Source organism: Elgaria multicarinata, chromosome 6 (genome assembly GCF_023053635.1).
Source record: "Elgaria multicarinata webbii isolate HBS135686 ecotype San Diego chromosome 6, rElgMul1.1.pri, whole genome shotgun sequence".
NCBI classification, from domain to species: domain Eukaryota; kingdom Metazoa; phylum Chordata; class Lepidosauria; order Squamata; family Anguidae; genus Elgaria; species Elgaria multicarinata.
Window position 1 is genome coordinate 27,265,645 of NC_086176.1, and position 20,465 is coordinate 27,286,109.

General features: G+C 38.3%; 1 protein-coding gene across 1 annotated transcript in view; it reads right to left on the bottom strand.

The window, feature by feature from the left end:
* UGCG (UDP-glucose ceramide glucosyltransferase) overlaps positions 1 to 20,465 on the bottom strand; it is a 36,251-nt gene that overhangs the window by 4,183 nt on the left and 11,603 nt on the right. The window contains exons 2-7 of the mRNA XM_063129179.1: positions 18,742 to 18,883; positions 11,379 to 11,481; positions 9,468 to 9,569; positions 8,016 to 8,128; positions 5,670 to 5,848; positions 4,165 to 4,251 (exon numbers count right to left, since the gene is read on the bottom strand). Coding sequence (XP_062985249.1) covers positions 4,165 to 4,251; positions 5,670 to 5,848; positions 8,016 to 8,128; positions 9,468 to 9,569; positions 11,379 to 11,481; positions 18,742 to 18,883 — 726 coding nt within the window. The remainder of the gene's footprint in view (positions 1 to 4,164; positions 4,252 to 5,669; positions 5,849 to 8,015; positions 8,129 to 9,467; positions 9,570 to 11,378; positions 11,482 to 18,741; positions 18,884 to 20,465) is intronic.

Below are 20,465 nucleotides of genomic sequence, written 5' to 3' on the forward strand. Positions count from 1 at the left end.
ACTGACTATTTGGAGGGTAAAAACCCCATCACCGCCATAGAAAACCAGTGGGGAGGAAGAATGAAATGGCTGCAAAAGGATAATGGAGGAAGAGACAGATATCTAAAAATATAAAAGAGAACGATCTCATTCTCTGGATAATTTCCTCATTCAAACTGAAAAGTTATTTAAATAATAACCCCAGGGAGGGAAAAGCGAGCTGCCCATAGAAATCAATGGAGAAATTCAAGATTTGAAAATGTCCATCCCAGTCCACTCCCCAAAAGGCAGCAGGAAAGAGAAGAGCGTCTTCTCTTTCTTACTCTGTTCTTGCTTAATGTGACACTTCAAAAAAAAAAAAAAGAACCCTGCTAATACAAATTCCAAAGCAAATTCAGTTTATTGTTCTCATATTGCAGGCTAGAAGTAGCTGTTGTTGGAACAAATTAGTGGTTTATGGCAGTCTTGCAGTGTAGCTCATGCTGAATACTTGGAACTAAGGTTCCATGTGGTTTACAACAACCCTACAGTGTTGTCCAGAGGTATTATTATGTCTCTATGCAGGTTGAGCTGAGGCAGTAGTGGTTTACAACAGCAGAATAGTTCAATGTTATAACTCTGTTGGAGGTTGTATGGCTGTGTAAGAGAGACAGTAGTCAATCTACTTTAATTGCCCCCTCCAACCTTCTCCTAGGCCAAATCTAGCACTCAATTACATGCTGCACTGACATATATGCAGACTAGTTGCACTTTTAAAATGTTCGAAACATAATTGCATATGAATGCAGACCCAGGTTAGAGCAGGGAGTCCTGACTTTGATGCAATTTCAACCCCCTCAAGCCACAGCTCACGTCACTCCAAATGCAACACATATACAAGCTTATACTTGTATATATGCATATTATCCCAGTGTATGTGCTTCATGAAGTGCAGTTGGTAACTCATTCTGCCTCCTGAGCCAACACTTTGTCACTGGCTTTGTCACCAGCACTGTTTTTCACTTTAGGATTCTAGTCAAAACAGAATGACACTGGAAGCCTGATGTCAGTCTACATCTGGCCCACCTAATCAAGGGGAAGAGGATTGTCCTACATTAGGTATAATAGGCATAAATTTGGCAATGACATTATCAATACATCTAAAAGCCATTTCCATCTAACACTGCCAAAACCAAACTCAAGATGGGGAGAAAGTAAAGAAAATGGTAGAGACAATATTGTGAGGGGGTCAAAACCTAACATTGGGTGGCCCAGCCATCACCAATAGAGACATCATAGAGTAGGTGCAAGTGAAGTCACCTGTATGTTACATTTTAGGATTATCATCATCATCATCATCATCATCTGAACATATGCATTAACCTAAAGTTATAGCTCTCAGGGCAACATACATAATAAGAATACAATAAAACCAATCAGAACACACAGCAAAAAGAACTTAAAGGCAGCAACAATAATTTAAAAATAATTTTAAAAGGAAAGAGATATCAAAGCAGTTAAAATACAGAAAAACAATTTTAAAATGCACCTTTAAACATATTAAAATGTTTTGAGTTTTTTGCTGTTGGAAATACGTTCAAGTCTGAAATTTTATGATCTTCTAAACTGAAATGTCTGGCAACAGGTTGCTGTTGTCATCATCATTGACTTGCAATTTTAAATACAGGTAGAAAAACCTGCAGTTGATTTCTCAATAGGCATTCAGGGTGTTTGCATTTTGTAGCATATATAACTATGCTGGATTTACCTTTTATATTTTTAATGAAATAGGCGTTCCCAAACATTCTGCCTTAGAAGGTGGAGCATCCCAAATATAAGTATAGGTGGTACAAAGGGATTCATGTGCTCAAAGAACATCTGAGGGATCGGCCTGTGTGTCCATGCCTCCCCACTGATCTGTATGTTGGTGCAGATGATAATGTTCCCTACACATATATTGACACAGGTGTATAGAGCTCTTCTTTAGGAGGGAAGTTCCTCATTGTCCAAGGTTCCCGAACGCACCAGGATCATTTGTATGTTTATAGGGGTCCTTTGCATGCACAAACATGTGGCTCATTGTGTGTGTGACCACAGGGTGCAATCCCTCCTCCCTCAACACAGGAGGAGTGTTTGTGTGAACATCCCTAGATGGATTAGACTCATAATCATACTATTCAAGATTTTAATTCAAACCTCAGGCAAGAGCTATGAAGTAAGGAGGAGGCTGGATTCTCAATGCTTGGAGACACCAGCATACTGGAGTCACAAGAGCAGGTTGCCAAGTACTCTGTGTGTGTGCGACACAGAAAAAGAATATTAAGTTTGGGTTTGTTGTGTTGTTTGGGATGGTAGTGGTTATTTTGCATTCAGGATATTTGTAAATCCATCTGTTTCACATTTCCTTAACATTAAAGAGCATTTCTCACAGTTTGAAAGCACCACTACACCATCAAATACATAAAGTCCCAAAGCTTCCCATAAAATTTAAGTGTTGCCCCCAAAGATCGTGAACTACCATGCAATTCTTTTGAGTCCTGTACATCCTCTGATTATCCAAAACTAGAGTTAAATAGGTGTTGTGCAGAAGAAATCATTAGTCCCTCTCCCCCTATAAATCAGAGCTTTGCAAATCACCTTCCAGTTTCAAGGTCTCAGGGGAGAGAGAGGGTGGGGTGGGGAGGAAAGGATCAAACAGAAAAAGGGCTGGATCTAATCCTCATGTTATCACATTATGAACTGATGTTACCTTGAGAAGAGCCTCCTCTGCAGAACATAAGACAAAGGCAGGCTAGTATACATTTCATCAAGTATTTGGGTGTCTAGCCATTTGGGTGTCTGGCCACACCATTAACAATTTAGCAGCTGCATTCAGCACTAGTTGAAGCTTCCAGGTCATCTTCAATGGCTGCCCAACATACAACACATTAAAGTAGTCCAATTGGGATGTTATCAGAGCATGGACCACTATGACCGGACTACCCCTATCCTGGAATACGAACAGCCAAAGCTGATAAAAAGCACTCTGAACTACCAAACCCACATGGGCCTCAAGTGACAAAGCTGGATCCTGGAGTAGCTTCAAGCTATGGAACTGCTTTTTCAAGGGGAATGCAACCATATCTAGAATAGGCTGCACACCCAATACCTGGACATGAACACCACCTATCCACAGGGCCTCAATTTCAATTTATTGACCCTCAATTTACTAGTGCAGACTCTGGTTTAGAATCTGCATGGGCTCTCCTGAGTCAGATGAAAAGGAAAAACAGATCTGGGTGTCCATCAACATATTGATGGCACTTCACTTTAAATCCCCTGATGACCACACCCAGTGGCTTCACGTAGATATTAAAAAGCATAGGGTTAAGATGCAACCTTCGGAAACCTCCCAACGCTATCTTCTGAAACTGACACTGCAGATAGCAACAGATGTACTGTATCACTGTGCCTCCTCCCAGTAATACAGAGTCAGTCCAGCAAGATACCAGGGTCAATGAAACCAAAAGCCACTGAAAGATCTAGGAGAATGAACAAGGTTACATTGTTCTCTCTCCTGACAAAGATAATCCATCAGGGTGACTAAACCCGCTGTGTAAACTCAGTGAAATGAATCTACATAATTTGTGCAAAAAAAAAGCACGAGTTGAGCTGCCATCATCTTCTCCAAGACCTTGCCCAAAATGGGGTTGTTAGCAACTGAGCAATAGTTATCAATATCTCTTGGGTCAAAAAATAATTTATTGGGGAATGGTAGCACAGCCATCTCTTATTGTGGCTGGGGACCTCTCCCTCCTCCCCCTCTCTCTCAAAGAGGCATTAATTACTCCAATTAATCCCCCTAAGTTGTTATCAATAGCCAGGATAATCAAGAATATAGGTAGTTGATATTGGAACTTAACCATAAAAAATGGAAAAATACTAAAATACTGAATGTATGTATAGTAAACCATTGTCCGCTTTCATAGCCTATAATACTGTGACCATTCTGAAACACACAGACACCCAAAACCAGCAAGGTCACTTGTTATTATAATGTATTACTGTTTCAGACAATATTTCTTTAAACACTTTTTCCTCTACAAAAAGCTGTGTGAAATACCAAATTGATACATTTGCATTTTGGTAGATTGGATCAGAAATCATATAAACCGTAAACAGTGGAAACTGTCAGGAAATGAGAAAATAAAAAGTCAGAATTTTTACCTGATCATTCTGGATTGAAACTGGGAAATTGAATAGGAGCCAGAGTTTTGCATTGCAACTTGTGTGGCCATTCCAAACTTCCAGCCTCTGAAAATGAATGCAAACCATGAACGTAACTACAATAAACGATAGGGAACTGTTCAAATGCCAAGGATTACCTTTTTAAAAACACGTGTCAAGAATAAGCACTAAATGAACTTGCCTCAAATAATGTAAATTTGAGGTGCAATCCCATGCATGTTTAGACAGAAAAAAACTCCTAAATCTTCCAGAATTCCTCAGCCAGTATGGCTGCCTAGAGAATTCTGGGATTTGTATAACTCTTTCCTGTCTAAACATGCATAGGATTGCACCCTTACTAGTTAAGGTGTTATCAGTGCTTCAGAATGCAACTTACTACTCTAAGAGCCAAGCTGCATAAATCATTGTGGTGCAGCTCTAAGTAGACAATCACAGCATGAACCCAGATAGTCAGTGCAGGGCATTGCATGTTCTTCCACAGACCAACTAGCATATAAGTGAAAAGATTAGGTTAAGGTTGAACTTTTCTCTCTGGCATGTCACTTTTCTACATGTGAGTTTTAATGCTTCCCCATATAAACACACTAACCATCAACTCCAGTCTGAATATCATATAGTCCAGCTAGAGTTGCACCACATGATTCTGCTTCCATGCAGCTTGTTCCTTAATTACATTTTTAAAGGCTGCAGATTGATATTTCAGTTCATCTCATCCCACATGGCTACTTTCAAACCATTCAGTTGTAATAAACAAATGAAGGTTGTAAGATGTAGCAGCAGCATGCCTCTTCACTATCTATCACCACTCTTACTAGAAAAGCTTAAATCATAACCTTAAATAATAAAAGTTACAGCAGGATGACTCTAATTAACAGGGAAAGACTAAACAAAGATGGTTAACACCAGAAAACCAGGAACATCCTATCATCCAAGAAGATATCAAACCCTTTCTTCTATACATGCATGAAAGAAAAATGGCTCAACAGGTAGTATGCCTCATGTTTGAAAAGTATATAATCACTGGGCATTAAACCAGTAGAACTATGTATTCCCACTATCCTTTGAAGATATCGCAAGAGTCAGCAAATGCTTCCAATGGTCTCTGAATAGTGAAGAAGTCTTCTGGATAACTCAGTAGCTTCACTGAACAAAGATTCTTTAAATAGTTTATAGATTAGATTGCTTTAGCTGTATGTTTCCATTGGGTCAATCATAAATTTTACTCCCTTACGCTAATAACAGTGTGCTACTATAGGCTTTAGAAACCAGTACACAGAACCTGTACAGCAGACTTCCCGCACAGGGTACCCTCCAGATGTTTGAGACTTCAACTCCCATTAGTTCCAGCCAACAAGGCCAATGGCCAAGAATTTTGGGAGTTGTAGTCCAAAACATCTGGAGGGTACCAGGTTGAGGAAGGTTGCAGTACCGAATATGCTAAGCTTGAAATAATGTACTCTAAGAAGAACTTTCCATAATCTTACCTGTCAGCTATTGCTTTAGCCATAAAGTAATCCTCAGCAATGTACTGTGCAAAAGCAATAAGTCCTCCAGCTTGATCCAAGACATCTTTTCTCATCAAGCAAGACATTCCTGTTACACATTTGAAACCAGTTACATGAGCAGAAATATATGTCCTTGGATGGGAAGTGCCAAAATATACCTGTTAAATAAAAAGGCACAGTTAAGTAATCATACCATGGTCTCTCATTTCATGACATGTTTTTCTTTAACACTCGCACATATTTACACTCTTTGTCCATTGATCACAAAAAATTTAAATCCTCTAACTGCAAAAATGTGCACTGATGTCACACATACTACTTTTGTAATGATGCCTAACCAGCCTAATGGCCTTCTTTGATTTGTGTAGCCATTTGTAAAAACTTGCCTTAACTTGCTCAGACAAACATCTCATCTCTATGCAACGACCTGTGGCAACTAGTCATGCACAGATACAATGGCAGTCTGTATGTGGATTCCATTCTACAATCCATAAAACTGGAGCACCTATGTTTACTTTGCTGCTGTTGCCTTTGGAGGAGAAAGATTAATGCTCAATATTTGTTCTATATTACACAATATGAACCAATCCATATAGCCACTTTGGGGTTTTACTGTTCATTCTAGGGGGCTTTTGATGGACAGCATGGATTAAAAGGCCTACCACAAACAAAAGTTGCAGGGACTGGACTATGAAGGTCAGTATTAAATGGCCCAGAGAACTTCGGCCATGGGGCGGTATATAAATGTAATAAATAAATAAATAAATAAATAAATAAATATTATTCAGAAAGTGGAGAAACTGTGAGTTCACAAATATTCTTAGAAAAATTTCAATAAGAGGAGTTTCCTAGTAGGAAAATGGAAGAAAAGTTGCAATACAGGAAGGGAGTCAGGGTATAAAGAGTGAGATGAATAAGGGGAAGGAATATCAAGCAGCCTGCTCCAGTACCAGACTTTTCATTTAGTAGCATTCATCAACTGAAATACTTGATCGTACTATGCTTAAGGCTTGACATGACAGTCCACTGTGGATTATTTAACCAACAGTGAAGCTGCAGTGTGTCTGGCCAACAATTTTGCATATGCAACCCCTGCTCGCAGGTTGTCATGTTGAGCATGGGTTATGTGTGAGGGTTAAAAAACCCTCACACATAACCCATAGTCTGTTTTAGAGTTATGTGAAGGTTGTTTAAGCCTCCCACTCCTAGAGGCTAAAGAAGAATGAATCAACATCAGGAGCAAAGAAAAAGGATTGATTAACCCCTGCATAACCCACATTTCCCTGGTTAGATGACAGGAAAACTCCCAGTGGGAACTGCATATGCTATTTGGTGCCTGCAGGCACTGTGGCACGTCATGGCTTAAAAAACCCCACAATGAGCCGTGGTCATCTGAACCCAGTCAATACGTCAACACCAAAATACAGAATTTCAGTGGCAATAAGCTTCACTCAGTTCGGTCTTAAGGCACAGTAGCAAAACGAAAAGGGATGTCATGTCAAATCAAAGAAGCAACAACTGCCTTATGATTGGTATAGCAGCTGGCTACAGTGACTTTGGTTCCTTTACTGTGTCATGCCACTATGTATAAATAGAGGGACACCATTGTGCCAGGAAACTTTATTGGTGTTGTGCTATAGGTCACGTATACTAGCACACTTTAATTTATGTTAGCAATAGTGTTGAGTTGGACACTGCTCTTGGTATGCATTCAAGCTGAGGTTCTATTGTTGTGGTTTTGAATAACCCCCGGACATTCTAGAGAGATTTGACCCCCTTAGCTTTTTCTTTCAATTTTGTTTTTACCAGTTCCCTCAGAATAGAATTCAAGAGTCCAAACGAATAATTACTTGATGCAGCAGTACTATCCCATCCCTACAGCCACAGAATAATTAACTATCATCAGGAGCAAAGGAGAAGCATCAAATGAGTTTTTCATTCAAAACCATTCAGAAACCAATATGAGAAGGCTACTGCATGCAAGGCTAATAAAATTATGATTTCTGTATATGGAATTCTGGGCAAAACACGCATCTAATTTTTTAAAATACTCTTATTCGTCACAGATTTTAAACAATCTACAGTTATGATTTGGGTTACGATAGGAAAGAAAGACAAGAAAGTAATTGCATTACTTTTGCTTATTTCTTGTACTCAAATTGCTGTTTATTCTATTCTTTTGAGCTTTAAAATATCACCGTTTTGAGGAATTTAAATAGACAAAACTGGAAGGGGGGAATTATTGAGGAAGAAGCAAGAGCAGAAACCGCCCAGAGAGCTTCAGCTATTGGGCGGTATAAAAATAAATAAATAAATGGCACTCACCTGTTCTAGAGTGGCAGCAAAGCCTTGTCTGTCTGCTACATAGGGCAGGCCATGGACCAGTCCAACCTTTTCTGTCATTTGGTTGGCCATATCAGTTAGCGTATCTGGAGTTACTGAAAATAAGAATTAAATTGTGGTTAATATACATGAATTAATATTTATAAGAAGGCTATATATTTTAGCTTAAACCTATGGTATAACTGATTTCTCAATTATACCAAAGGTTTTAAGCAAGGGCAGTCAATTTGACATTTGCAAATTATTAACAAGAAAACAAGACAGCTTTCAAGAATCACTTGCATGTGTATAGATAGTAACAATATTCTGCATTAGAATTTAGCTTGAACCCATAGAAAAAAGTACCAGAAGACAAATTCAAGCATAATAAAATCTTCCAACTAAGAAGTGAGGCAAAAGTTAAAATACAACTGAAAGTCCTTAAATATCATTCAAGACTGAAGTTTTTGCTTTAAATAACTATGTTAGTGTCTGGAATGCTTTGTCAACTAGTAAAAACAATTGCTCTGACCACTCTCTTGACTGTTACCAAAGTGAAGGAGATAAACTATTCAGAAGCTTAAATTCAATGTTATGTTAGCGGATGTCTGCTAGTGCAAGCAGGACTTTCTTCCCCTGTCCTCTGCAGCCGTCTGCACCACCCCAAGATGTGCTTGGGGGTAGGGGGGTAGGGTTCCAAGCCCTCCAGTGCAGGTTTTGAAGATGTGCAGAAAGCTGAAGGGGAATCACACACACCCTCCTTCCTCGTTCTGCTATTAGAAACAGTTCCATTGCTGGAATGTCAATGTTAGATCCCACTCAGAGTTAAGAGTTCTGTCTTGCCTGAAACAGCAACAGTAGATGAGAAGCTAACTATATAGCCCTGACATAACTTTTGCTATCCTAATACTTTCAGAAGACACTACAACCTGGACAATAAATGTCATTCACCTAATGCAGCTGCTGCATTGGAAACAGCAAACACAAGCTTTAGCTTAAATGGAAGATTTACTACTGTAATACTAGCCCAAGAAAGTTCAATCTCATCCCCAAGCTTCATCTAAGCATGATACATGAAGCTAAGCAAGTAGTGTAATTAACCCATGGTGAGATCTCATGAATGAAAAGAACTTCATTTTGCATTTACATGTTATTCTGTATAAGTCCCAAAGACAAGCCACACTAATTTCAATTAAACTGCATTTGTTCACATATGTCCTATGTCGCCATTGCCTCTCATGCTGTGCTTATGTCCTTATTTATCTCCACTTCCCTGAAATTTAGATTCTAAAGTCCACTGAGTGAGGACTTATGATTTTGGTTTATGTTATTCTGTAGAGTGCCACATATGCTGATGGAATAATAATAACAACGATGATGCCACCACCAAGTTTAAGAGCATAAAGTCAAACGGCTTTTGAAAATATTACATTGCCACTGACTTAACACACTTACCTCTAATACCGCTATCACAGATCCATATGAGGTCATATTTGGCAACTTCATATGCTGGCATTAAATTGTTGATCTTTGGATTTATCCCAACCTTTTTACCACCTTAAAAACAAAGTCTTTAGTTATATTCACAAATCATGCATATATATTTTTAGAATACCCTACTTTCTCAATAAAATGGAGATGAAAGGGAGCACCAGGAACATCCAGAGCATCCAGACTAAACATCATGTGAATTCTCTGCAGGAGCCCCAAGAGTTGTGCAGAAATGAGAGTAGGCATAGGAGAGATCAGTAGCAGCAGGTTGAAAGTAACCTGTTTGTTATTTCCTGCATTTGGCACTTTGGGAAAAAGTGGTTATTGGTTGTGTGTTAATGGCAAAAAGGTTTGGTGAATTTGACTTATGCATTACTGACTAATATAAATTGATGTTGTATTTTAATGGTTGTTGTTGGCCATTTCATACTTAATTTAAAATGTAATGTTCATATAAATGAAATTAACATTTTGGGTTGTTGTTGCAATTATGTATTATTCCAATTGTTATATTGATATGCATCCTTGTTTTTTGTATTGCTATGCTTGTGTTGTGAGGTGCTTTGGGCACATGACGTAGAAAAGCAGAATACAAATTAAAAGATGATGATGTTGTTGTTGTATATGATCTCAATGTGAATATTATATTCCAGGTTCTCAATGTGAATATTATACTTTAAACAAGCTGAGGAAACAATAGCAGGGTTAGTTCTTGATTTCTAATGAGCACAACACAAGAGAATTTGAGTGCAAAATTAGCTTGGGGACCAGAAGTGGAGATGCTTACATGATGTGCACATCCGTAGCAAGTGGCAAAGGCATATATGCATGAACAAAGTAGCATCTAGTTATACTACATCCACATATCCCTTGATGGGTACACCAGTACAAGTCAACCTTTGTCAGCCAAGCCACCCAAGAGGTAAATACTCCATTTTCTAACTTAGGCCACAGCTAGACCTAAGGTTTATCCCTGGATCAATCAGGGGTCAAACCTGTTCATCTAGGTGACACACAGGGGATCCAGTGCTCAGGCAGGGGTGAACCCTGGATGATCCCAGGATAAACCTTAGGTCTAGCTGTGGCCTGAGTCACCTAATAAAAATAAGCAACCTAAAACGGGTCGTGGAGTGGCAGTAGCCCAGTGCAATTCAGTAATTTCAGGCAAACAAATCCTGCAAAAGCATAATACTTTGGCTTCTCTGTAGGTACTTAGGGTGCTTTACACATTACAATTTGACACCCTTCCATTTGCCACCCACATGTACATTCTTGGTGAACTGGGACAGATATCAGGTCCTTGTATTAAACACATTTGCAGACACATTAGTTGCTTTCCCATTGGTCATTATAATACATACATACAAAACTAATCAATAGGAAAGATGACAGACACCACAAATCAAGTCTTTTTTCCTTTTTCCTTTACATTTGAGACACGAAATATAAAGAGGAAGAACAGTAACAGTCAATGCAGATCGAGAATGAACATGGCCAGAACTGCTGCACTGATTTTTTTGAAATTACTCTAGCTAAAACAGCATGTTCTGACTATTTCCATTTGGAGCTACATATACAAGTCAGCTTGTATATGACCGACATACAAGACTTCTACAACTGAAATGTAGCCCTAGAATTAGCTAAAGAACAGAGAATCATCTGTACAGAGAAGTTATTTTAAAACAAAATTTACATTTATTTATTTTACAATTTGTATTCTGCAGCAAGAATGCTTTACCTAGATGTGTTCCTTTACAATATTTGCAAGTTAATGTACTACCCCAGATTTTTTTTCTTCTTCATTTCGGTTCTTTGCCAACTGGTCCAATCATCTATTAAAAGGCAACACCATGATAGACATCTTCTCTCACTCACCTATAAATAGCCTTGCATCAATATTGGGATATTTGCCAAGGAGCTTTTTACACACATCAATGGCAGGATCATCATGATCTTGTACACAAAGGAGCACTTCATACTGGGGGGAAAGATACAGTATGAATTGTTATTATATATACAAACAAATCTCTTTAAGATTTAGTGACAATAATTAAAATCATTATAATACTTGATATCAATACAACATCTCTATTGTCTCAGGAATAATCTTGAAATGTTCCCCATCAACATACAGCCAGGAAACCTTACAGAACAGCATTTCAACAAATACAAATGCAACTCCACAGGAAGTTTAAAATGTCTGACCAGGTTCTTATCAATATGTGCTCACATAATTTCTCCATCAGTTTCTTTATTTAGAAGTGATTTGATCATGCAGTTGATTCAACAAACCCAAACCATTAATTTTCTATGAGTGCTGCATGGAGAAATCCTGGAGTAAGAGCATTTAAATAAGTTGTTAGGAACCATATGTTCCAGAAAACAAAAAGCACCACCATGACTCCATTTCCTTCTTGATAATATTCTATCTGTGGTTTCGCAAAGCTCTTTTTTCTTGCCCTACAGAAAGCAGTGGAATGCAGTCATTCCTATGAGTATGGAACAAGAGAGAAAAGAAAGGAACGGAACCTCTCATGCAAGCACTGAGTCATTACTGACTCTTGGAGGGACGCCAGCTTTCGCTGACGTTTTCTTGGCAGGCCTTATGGCGGGGTGGTTTGCTGTTGCCTTCCCCGGCCGTTATTACCTTTCCCCCAGCTAACTGGAACAAGAGACGGAACTACAATCAGACAAAACAAAAAAGTTGAGAGCCATATGAATAATAACCCTGCTTTAACCTCCTGTGGAATTCCATTTCTTTGTTAAAAGGTTTCCTAGAGCTTAACTTCGGACTATTAGCTATCTTTTCCCACAAAGAAAAGATGGGGTTAATGAGTTAGATGTTGGGGAGGAAGGAGAATCATCATGCCTAAAATAGAAAACAATGGATATATACATATTCTATGAAAGTTCTGCTACATAAATCTACAAGTGCATGTGAAAAAATGGTTCTTTAGATTAACATTTTGTATAAATATGTATGAAACACATACACACACACACACACGCTTAACTGTCATGTTTTTCTAAAATTCTAGCAATCCCAAGACTTAGGGCTAACAGTAACATCACTGTTAACACATATTCCAATGGCTAAGAAATTTATTATTACTATTGCATTTATATCCCGCCTTTTTTTTCTCCAAGGAAACCAAGGCAGCGTACATAATCCTCCTCCTCTCCATTTTATCCTCACAACAACCACCCTGTGAGGTAGGTTCAACTGAGAGTCTGTGACTGGCCCAAAGTCACCCAGTGGGTTTCCATGGCCAAGTGGGGACTAGAACCCAGATCTCCAGACTCCCAGCCCAACACTTTAGCCCCTATACATTGAGCAGGGGGTTGGACTCAATGGCCTTATAGGCCCCTTCCAACTCTACTATTCTATGTTTCTATGATTCTATGACACGATAACCCATGGTAGGTTAAATAACAGCTACTGTAGACCGTAGGTCATCACAGTAGGTTATTTCAAGGAAATAAGATGCAGTGGATTAAAAAATTCCTGCCAGCCCATTGTGGATTGTGTTATTGGAACACAGTCTCTCTTTTTCACACACACTCACACTAAAATATATAAATTATTTTGCTATTCAGTAATATTCAGAAGCTGCTTCTAAAAGAATTCTTTCATTCACTATTCAAGAAGAAGGCTAGCCCTTTAGGGCTGTTCAGATGTCATAGTGGCAAGCTGTGGGTTAATTAACCCATGGTGACAAGTGGGGATGCGCACCATTTCTTGCTTCCATGACGGTCAAATCTGTGCACTGGGGTTCAGGTTAAACCACCTCAAGTGAACTATGGAACAAGCAATTTGTCTTGCACTTTGAACAATTATTCTCTCAATTTAAAGCCTGGTTTTTTTTGTTTTTAATTTTTTAAAAATTCAGTTCACATAGAATATACAATAAATAAATGTTTATTTGTTGTTTCAACCATCATTGTTATATCAACTTTACAAATGCATACACATAAGCAAACAAAAATTCTATAATACAAAAGAGTAAAATACAAAAAGATACTCACAAAGGTTTTCATTAGAAGGTGCCCATAAATATGTAAAAGTTAGTTTTAATACAAAGAGACACTAAGAATTTGCATTAAAAAGTCTATAAATGTATAAAGGTTAATAAAACTGATACATTAAAACCTTTATTTATTTATTTATTTATTTACTAGCTGTACCCTGTCACGCGTTGCTGTGGCTCAGTCTAGTTAAATTGAAAAGAAAGAAAAGACAAAGCGGATGTTTCTAATATGTTTAATTTCACAATGCTTGTGGATATACAATATTTTTAGTTGTTCCATTGTCTGTGTAGATATAGAGATTGTCTGGTTTGCCGACTCTAGAACACACAACATATAATCGTCCATGTGAGAAGCAATCTGTGTCTAGATCTAAACCGCACGTTTAGCGTGTTGCAGTAATCCAATCTTGAGGTTACCAATGCCTGTACCACCATGGTAAAGCTATCCCTGTCCAGGAGAGGCCATAGTTGGCGAACCAACCGAAGAACCATGTTAAATTTCATCATTACAGTTCTCCATATTGACCTCTATGAATCTTTTTCTCAACTTTTGGGCAGCCACTGCAAATCTCGCAACTCTGTCACAAATTTGTCAGCATCAGAGAGAAAATATATAACTTGATCATCACTGTCAGATATATCCTGTAATAGATTCAAAACAAACTTTGTCCTAGGTTCAGAATACAGAGAACAATATAATAAGTAGTGGTTAGAGGTCCTCTACTACTTGAGTACCACATATACAGAACCTCTGTTCTATAGGTAATTTACAATAACGGCCCTCTAGGTATTGTGAAGGCATAGTTTGAAAACGCAATGCCTTCGCAACGCCTTTTTTCGTCCTGATTCCATTATGCAAGTGGAACCCACCACTTGCACAACAGAGATTTGACTCTTCCCAGAGGAAGCCCCAAAATGAGTGGAAATGCTCGATTCTGGATGAGACATGTCAGCAGAGCTCCCTTATGTGAGCTCTGCCATCCTGCCTGGTTCCAAAAATGAGATTTTTCGCTTCTCTCCAGTAGCCCCCAGAAGTGCTAAATCTCTGTTCTGAAAGTGGGAATTGGCAAGGCTCAGGAGAACTGCCAGGTTATAAGTGCCTCATTAGATACTGCCCAATGTTACAAAAGTGGGGGTGGTGGTGGAATAGAAAGCACTGAGCAGTAATGCAGACTTTAACTATAAACTTTTTTTAAAAAAAACACCCAAAAAACTCTTCCCTATATTGAAAGGGAAGATGTTAGATGGGAAAATGAGTTATAACATTGAAAGTTATTTTGGAATTTTATCATTCCAAAAGGTAATAAAAATAACAAAACATCTTATTTAAGATAATAAAATACCTTAAAAGTAAACAGGCTATTGTTTACTAATAGCATGGTTAATTTTAAAACATCTTATCTCATTTCACAAAATGCATTTCTTGAGAATTATTCTACATTCTGCAGTTTGTTGCTTGACACAGAGAATTGTATATATTTCATCTATGAAACTTTGCTCTGGAAAAATCACTGCCTTATTCATTCATTTACAATCAATCATGCGCTAAGCACTGACATCTACAACAAATAGTGCCCTGTTTTGCCTAACTCCAGTTACATAAAATGCTGCTGAGGTGGCTGCATTTAGGACTTCTCACACTATATAAACTCAAATTAGCTCTCCAGGATACTGAAACTTTCCCCCTTCTCTTAGGAAGCAAGTCAACCCCCTGCAAGTGTAGGTTTAACACAGAAGAAAAGACCAAGAATAATGCAAATAAAAACAAGGAGGAAAGACAGATGACAAACAATTTCCACTTAGAATCAAGAGAGTAAGACATCTGTAGCCCAGATGATGAATTAAGGCTGGTATGTATTGCCTAAATTCCAAAAAGGATGTTATTACAACATCTGCTACAGAGGTTAAGTTTCCCAGGGGAATTCCCAGTGATTGCAGTTCATATAGGGCAGTATCAACCTAGATGTAAAAGTTTGGATGCAAATCAGAGCACTTGGACAACAAGCTTTTAAGTTTTGTGCAGTAAAGGCACTTCAGCAAAGCAATGGGCACTTAACATCACAAGTTAATGTCACTTTCAAGATTTGTGAGTTTACAGAACACCATCCTTGTATTGGATTAATAAATCTACAACATTAGTTACCTTATCAACTACAGATAAAAATATATGCATAAAAATCCTCTAGTCATTTTTGATGTGATTGATAAAATTCATATGGCTGCCCATCAACAAATATTATCTAAGGCAGTTTATAGATCAAGAGAATCAAAATAAAATGTTAAAATATACAAAGGAACATAATTAAAGACAACAAGCACTAAAATACAGCATAAAAATAATCTTGCTAATAAAGATAGCATAAAACATTTAGCAGCTTGGTTTATATAGTGAGAGCCCAATGAGTGTTTAAAAGGCTTGGATGAACAAAAAGGATTTTGCCAGGCACCAAAAAACCCATAAAGACCCAGTTCACACATCATGACTACCCGTGGGTTGTTAAAAATATTGGTAGTCATGACTACACAAGACTACCCTCTTGCCCAGCTTCTGCTATACAACCCATGGTTTGTTGCTAGATTAAAACTCTGAATTGTTTCTCCCTCAACAAACCAGAGTACTGGCTTTGGACAACACAAAACAATCCAAGAATGGGGCAGCTGTTTAGCAAAGGGGAAGCAGGCAAGTAGGCAGGAGCCAGTTCATTACCATGCAGTCACAACTACCCATAGTTTAAACAACCCATTGGTACTTGCAATGTGCGGACTGGGCCAATGAAGGTGCCACTACTGACAAGGCCATCTTCTTAGCACCACTTCAGTTCACTTGGTACAGACACATGCAGCAGTGTTTCTGAAGAGGATGTTAAGGTTTGGGTAGGTATATATAAGAGAAAGTGATTTTTCAAGTAACCTGGCCCCAAGCTGTTTAGGGTTTTATAAGTTAAAATCAACACTTTAAATTGGCCATGGAAATGACTAGGAGCCAGCGCAACTGATACAGCACTGATATAGTATGATTTAAAAGCCAAGTGCTTTTTAATAATCCTGTCACTCTATGTTGAATGAATTTTGCAATTTTTAAAGGCAACCCCATGTGCACTGCAGTGTAATAGTCTAAATAGGTTACCAAAGCACTAAATAGGTTACCAAATAGGTGGCCAAGCTAACTCCATCCAGGTGTAGTTGCAGCTGCTGTATTTGCCAAAGTTGATTAAAGGCACAGAGGGTGGTTGAGTCTCTCTAATGACAATATTTGATCCAAAATCATTCCCAAACTACAAACTTGATCCTTTAGGAGTACTACTACAAGCCTTTTCAAAACAGGTTGAATACTATTTACTTGGGTAAATATAAACCTCTGTCTTGTCTAGATTGAGTATCCATTTGTTCACCCTCATCTAGTTTATTACTATGCCCAATTCAGGACATCAAGAGTCTTGCCTGCATCTGAAGGCCAAGATAGAGCTGGGTTTCATCTGTATGCTGGGGACACCTCAACCCAACTCTCCAGATAATAGGTTGCATGTAGTTGTTGGGAGGAGAGCAATGACAAATCTTGATAAAATAGTTAAGAGCAGAGACACCACACTGACAACAAAGGTCCGCATAGTTAAAGCAATGGTATTCCCCGTAGTAACCTATGGCTGCGAGAGCAGCGGAGTAAATGGCATACCAGCAGAAGTCCTAACCTGTCCCAAGAACCCAACTCAAGGTAAAAAACACTTCAGAATTGCACCCAGCTTTTGCTAGCCCTTCCAACATGAACTGGAGCTGATCTTGCAACACTCCTATTCATGTCAATGATGCACATGGAGAAAATCTTTCTGGTAAATAATGTCTATGCCACAACACAGAACTGAATCAGAAGACACACATTCTAAGACAAGAGCTAGTATGTGACAATTGAAGAGTGATATAATATCAGTTATCACATTCTGTGCTGGAAGAGAATGCTGAAAATGCAGTCACTCTAGTCCTACAAATCACCCAAAGAGGATGTCACTCTATTTTATATATATTGTATTTATTTAAAACTTTTCTTGGCCACCTTTCAGGGCAGAAGCCCTCACTATCATAACATTTCTGTACCACCCCATAGCTGCAGGTCTCTGGGCAGTTTACATAAGATTAAAACAATTAAAAATGATATACAAAATCACAAGGTGGCTTACAATAATAAAATACATAAAAACAGTTAAAATATTGAAAGGAATAAAACATGATCACAATAAAATAGCAATTAAAACAATAAAACCAACAATAAAATCAGCAGGAACAATAATAGCAGCAATAACCATGGGAAGGCCACGGTAAAATAAAATGTTTTTAAGGCCTTCTTAAAAGCCTGCAAGGGTGGTGCATGGTGGACCTCCGAGGGGAGTTTGTTCCAAAGGTTTGGGGCCACTGCAGGGAAGGCCCTTTCTCATGTGGCCACCCACCTAATTGTTCTCACAGGTGGGCAAATAAGAAGGGCTTCTCTTTCTGATCTCAAAGTGTGGGCAGGCTGATATGGGTGAAGCGGTTCTTCAAATAACTAGGTCCCAAACCATTCAGAACTCTAAAGGTCAAAACCAGCACTTTGAATTGGGCTTTGAAACACACCGGTAATCCATTCAGCTATAGGACTCTAGTCCTATAAATCACCCCAAGCGGAGAACCCACAGAGCACAACCTATTTTGATGAAGATTTACTTAAAGCTTGTTCAATTCTAAAGTTTAAGCTCACAGTGTTCTTGTACTCTGAGGTTTGCATTACTTACAGACCACTTACTATCTAGCAGTCTGCCCTTGTGCCTCTTGAATTATTCTAGAAAATTGGGTAGCTTCTAGGAGCATGTGGTTGTAGTTGGTTTAACACCAGCCTACATAACAAAAGTTTTGAAAACTAGGACTGGCAGCTACCCTCAGGAGGGCACAAGCACAAGCCTGTTATGTGATGCTGAGTGAACAGGCTTGTAGCCCAACAGGGAAGAAATAATGAACACTCACCCCACAGATCTAGTACCATGCAGATGTGTTATAATCTATTTTGACGATTATGATATTTGTTCAGTGACTAGTAGTTATCATACAATAATTAGGAAAGAAAGCCAAAAAAAATTACACTCTGAAGTATAATGTATTTCAATATTCTATTTGGCAAGAAGAAAACCCCAAAAGCTAGCTTGAGTAAACCCAATTTTTAAAAAGAGCGAGATCTTGATACATACTTTTGGATAATCCAGTTCAAAGAATGTTTCTAAGTTGTTGATGAGGTTTGGATCAACACCCTTCAAGGGCTTAAGAAGTGAAACTCCTGGAAGCTTGCTATATGGCTGTTTGTCTGTTGCTTTCTTGTTGAGGTGTAGATGCCTGAAAAAGAAGAGTGCCATTTAGGAAATACATGGGAGAAATTTAAACATTCATATACAACTCTTCACTTTCTCAGAAGTGGGGCTACATTGCAGTTAAATTTCCTTCCTATGGATCTAGGAAAAGTTATGAAAATGCAGGAACAACTTTCAGCTTAGCTGAAAGCATATTTCATCACCCAGGGGTGGAGGCTATAATGGCAACACAGATGCTTTGCATCAGGAAGTTCCAAGGTTAAAGCGCCAACATTTTCAAGGACAGGAAAAGACCCCTGTTTGAGACCCCAAAGAGTCAGTGCCAGACAATGTAGATAAAACTGAGCTTGATGGTCCAACAGAGTTGTTGGGGCTGATAATTAACATGCTCCAAGCAGGCCCAGAGGGGGAATTTTAACACTTCCCTCCTCTGCTGTGATCCTGAGGAAAATCCCTCCTCTGAAGCTAATATTTGTAATAGGAGGAAATCACTCATTGGCACCAAAGGAAGTCCCCAAAAGCAAAATACCAGTTTCAGAAAAGGGATTTTCTTCAAGATTCAGCAGTACAGGGAAAAGGTTAAATTTCTCCACCATTCCTGTTCCGATCAGTAACCCCCTAAATGATGCTATTTGCGTTTTTAACCAATATCTATACGGTACATTATGCAAAAAGTAAATATGCTTACAATGTTAAAGTAAGTCAGTATGAAGGCATGGGTCAAAGTTGAAAGCACAGAGACCAATAAAGCTTCTACAACAAGCTGAACAACAGTTTGGATGCTGCCATGAAAAAAAGCTGCTGTACTTTCCATTTTATTGTAAAATAAATGTTAAAATTGTCCTTAAAATATGAAGAAGAATGTTATTCTGAGGAGGTTAGGTGGGACACACACAAGCAAACCTGCCAGCATAGGCAGTTCAAAGTGTTTTACAAGTATATTTCCCCATTTTAGACTCTTCTTCATTTACAGAGGTAAAAGTCTCTGTAAATGTTTCCAAAGATATTTCTCAGTTGCTTGTAAAAACTCATAGAAGACACACATAAATACATTAGTGTAATGTTCTTTGCTTTTTAGAACAGCTGAAGTAAGGATAGAACAGCATTTGAACTTGAAGTATGAATGTCATTTTTTCCAAGGGTCAAACGAAAACTAATTTTATGCCATATTTATTGGATTTGAGATTATGTACCTTTGTTCAACAGTTCTAAATGCAAAGTATTGATTTTTTAAAATTAGCACACTTGTAAATAAGTCCACAAAAGTTACTAGGCCACAAACATTTTTACAAGTCTGCTGTCATAACACAGTTCCATAATTCTTCCTTGCCTGGTCACCTGGAAGAAATTCTTATACACCATAAGCGGACAGGTTTCATAAGCAGACATCCTTTCATTTTAGCATAGCTTAATCTTTTATGTTGTTTGTCACCAAGGTAACTCAAACCAGAACTAGGTGGATTCCATACAGGTGTCTTCAAGCACTAGTAGTAATTGCTCTTCTGTTGTACAAGAAAAATTACAATAGACTTTCCAACACTAATTGATGCACTTTTTCGGTTTCTACATCCTGCTCTGTTTAATCCACACCAGTAAGCATGACATAA